Below are 1,304 nucleotides of genomic sequence, written 5' to 3' on the forward strand. Positions count from 1 at the left end.
ATAAAACCTATTGGTCTGTTGCACGGTATATCGTCAAAGCGACTAGATGGTAACAATGTAGCACACATCTCTGTACCAAAAGCACTGTTCGGTTCACCAGAATTCCAGAACATCTTGGATACCGTTCCACCAGTTGTCCAAACGAAATCTCTTCCATTCCACTTTCTGTGAGCTCCGATATACAAGTAATGGTTATCTGAAAGGTAATATTTCCACGTTTCATATATTTTATGTTTTATATTTCAAATAAATGATACATGGAATTAGACTTACTTTCCACCAGTCTGTTCTTCAAGGAGATAAAGTTTTGTTGAATGTATGCAGTAATCCTCTCATTGTACAGTCCGCTATTTCTTTTAATCTCAGTAGAATATTTATCACTATAATATAATATTAACTTACACTTATTCAGAGATCTTAAATTAGTCAAATCTTGTCGAGTATACACCGATATTAAATACCCGCTGTCTTGTCGACATCTTATGTTGTCATCCTCCCATGTTTGTCCCGTTGAAAAATGTTTCAAACAATATTTTTGATCTGGAAATATCTTGTATTCCTTCTCAGTACAATAACTTTCTTCTGTAATATAAAACATTTATTAATTGATCTCGAATAATGTCAAATAAAGTAGTTAACTGATCAACCGTATGGTTACAAGGTAAAATGGCCGGATGTATGGTTACAAAATAAATGACCAGCCGTATGGTCACAGTAAGTAAAAGTCGTCAGGTCACAAATGTACTTGGTCACAGTGATATATGATCACAGGGAAGAATGGCAACAGTCGTATGGTCACGAGGTGAACTGGTTATTCTTAAGTAAACTGATCACAAAGTCGTAAGGTCACGACTGAATTAGGTAACAGTCGTTATGTCACAATGTTAAATGATAACAGTCGTCATGTCACAATGTAAAATGATAACAGTCGTTATATCAAAAAGATAAAATGATAACAGTCGTTATGTCACAATGTAAAATGATAACAGTCGTTATGTCACAATGTTAAATGATAACAGTCGTTATGTCACAATGTAAAATGATAACAGTCGTTATATCAAAAAGGTAAAATGGTAACAGTCGTTATGTCACAATGTAAAATGATAACGGTCGTATTGTCACAAGGTAAAATGCTAACAGTCGTTATGTCACAAGGTCAAATAATGACAGTCGTTATGTCACAATGTAAAATAATAACAGTCGTTATGTCACAATGTAAAATAATAACAGACATTATGTCACAATGTAACATGGTTGCAGTCGTAATGTCACAAAGTAAAATGGCTGCAGTCATAATGTCACAA

General features: G+C 33.9%; 1 protein-coding gene across 1 annotated transcript in view; it reads right to left on the reverse strand.

Moving 5' to 3' along the window:
* Nucleotides 1-582, reverse strand: part of LOTGIDRAFT_176753 (hypothetical protein) — a gene marked incomplete at both ends in the record, with an annotated part of 1,608 nt that extends 1,026 nt beyond the window's left edge. Inside the window, 2 exons of the mRNA XM_009058149.1 lie at nt 8-196; nt 403-582. Of these exons, the coding sequence (XP_009056397.1) occupies nt 8-196; nt 403-582 (369 nt within the window). The remainder of the gene's footprint in view (nt 1-7; nt 197-402) is intronic.
* Between the last annotated feature and the right edge of the window lie 722 nt (nt 583-1,304).

The sequence above is a fragment of the Lottia gigantea genome, assembly GCF_000327385.1.
Source record: "Lottia gigantea unplaced genomic scaffold LOTGIsca_3295, whole genome shotgun sequence".
NCBI lineage: Eukaryota > Metazoa > Mollusca > Gastropoda > Lottiidae > Lottia > Lottia gigantea.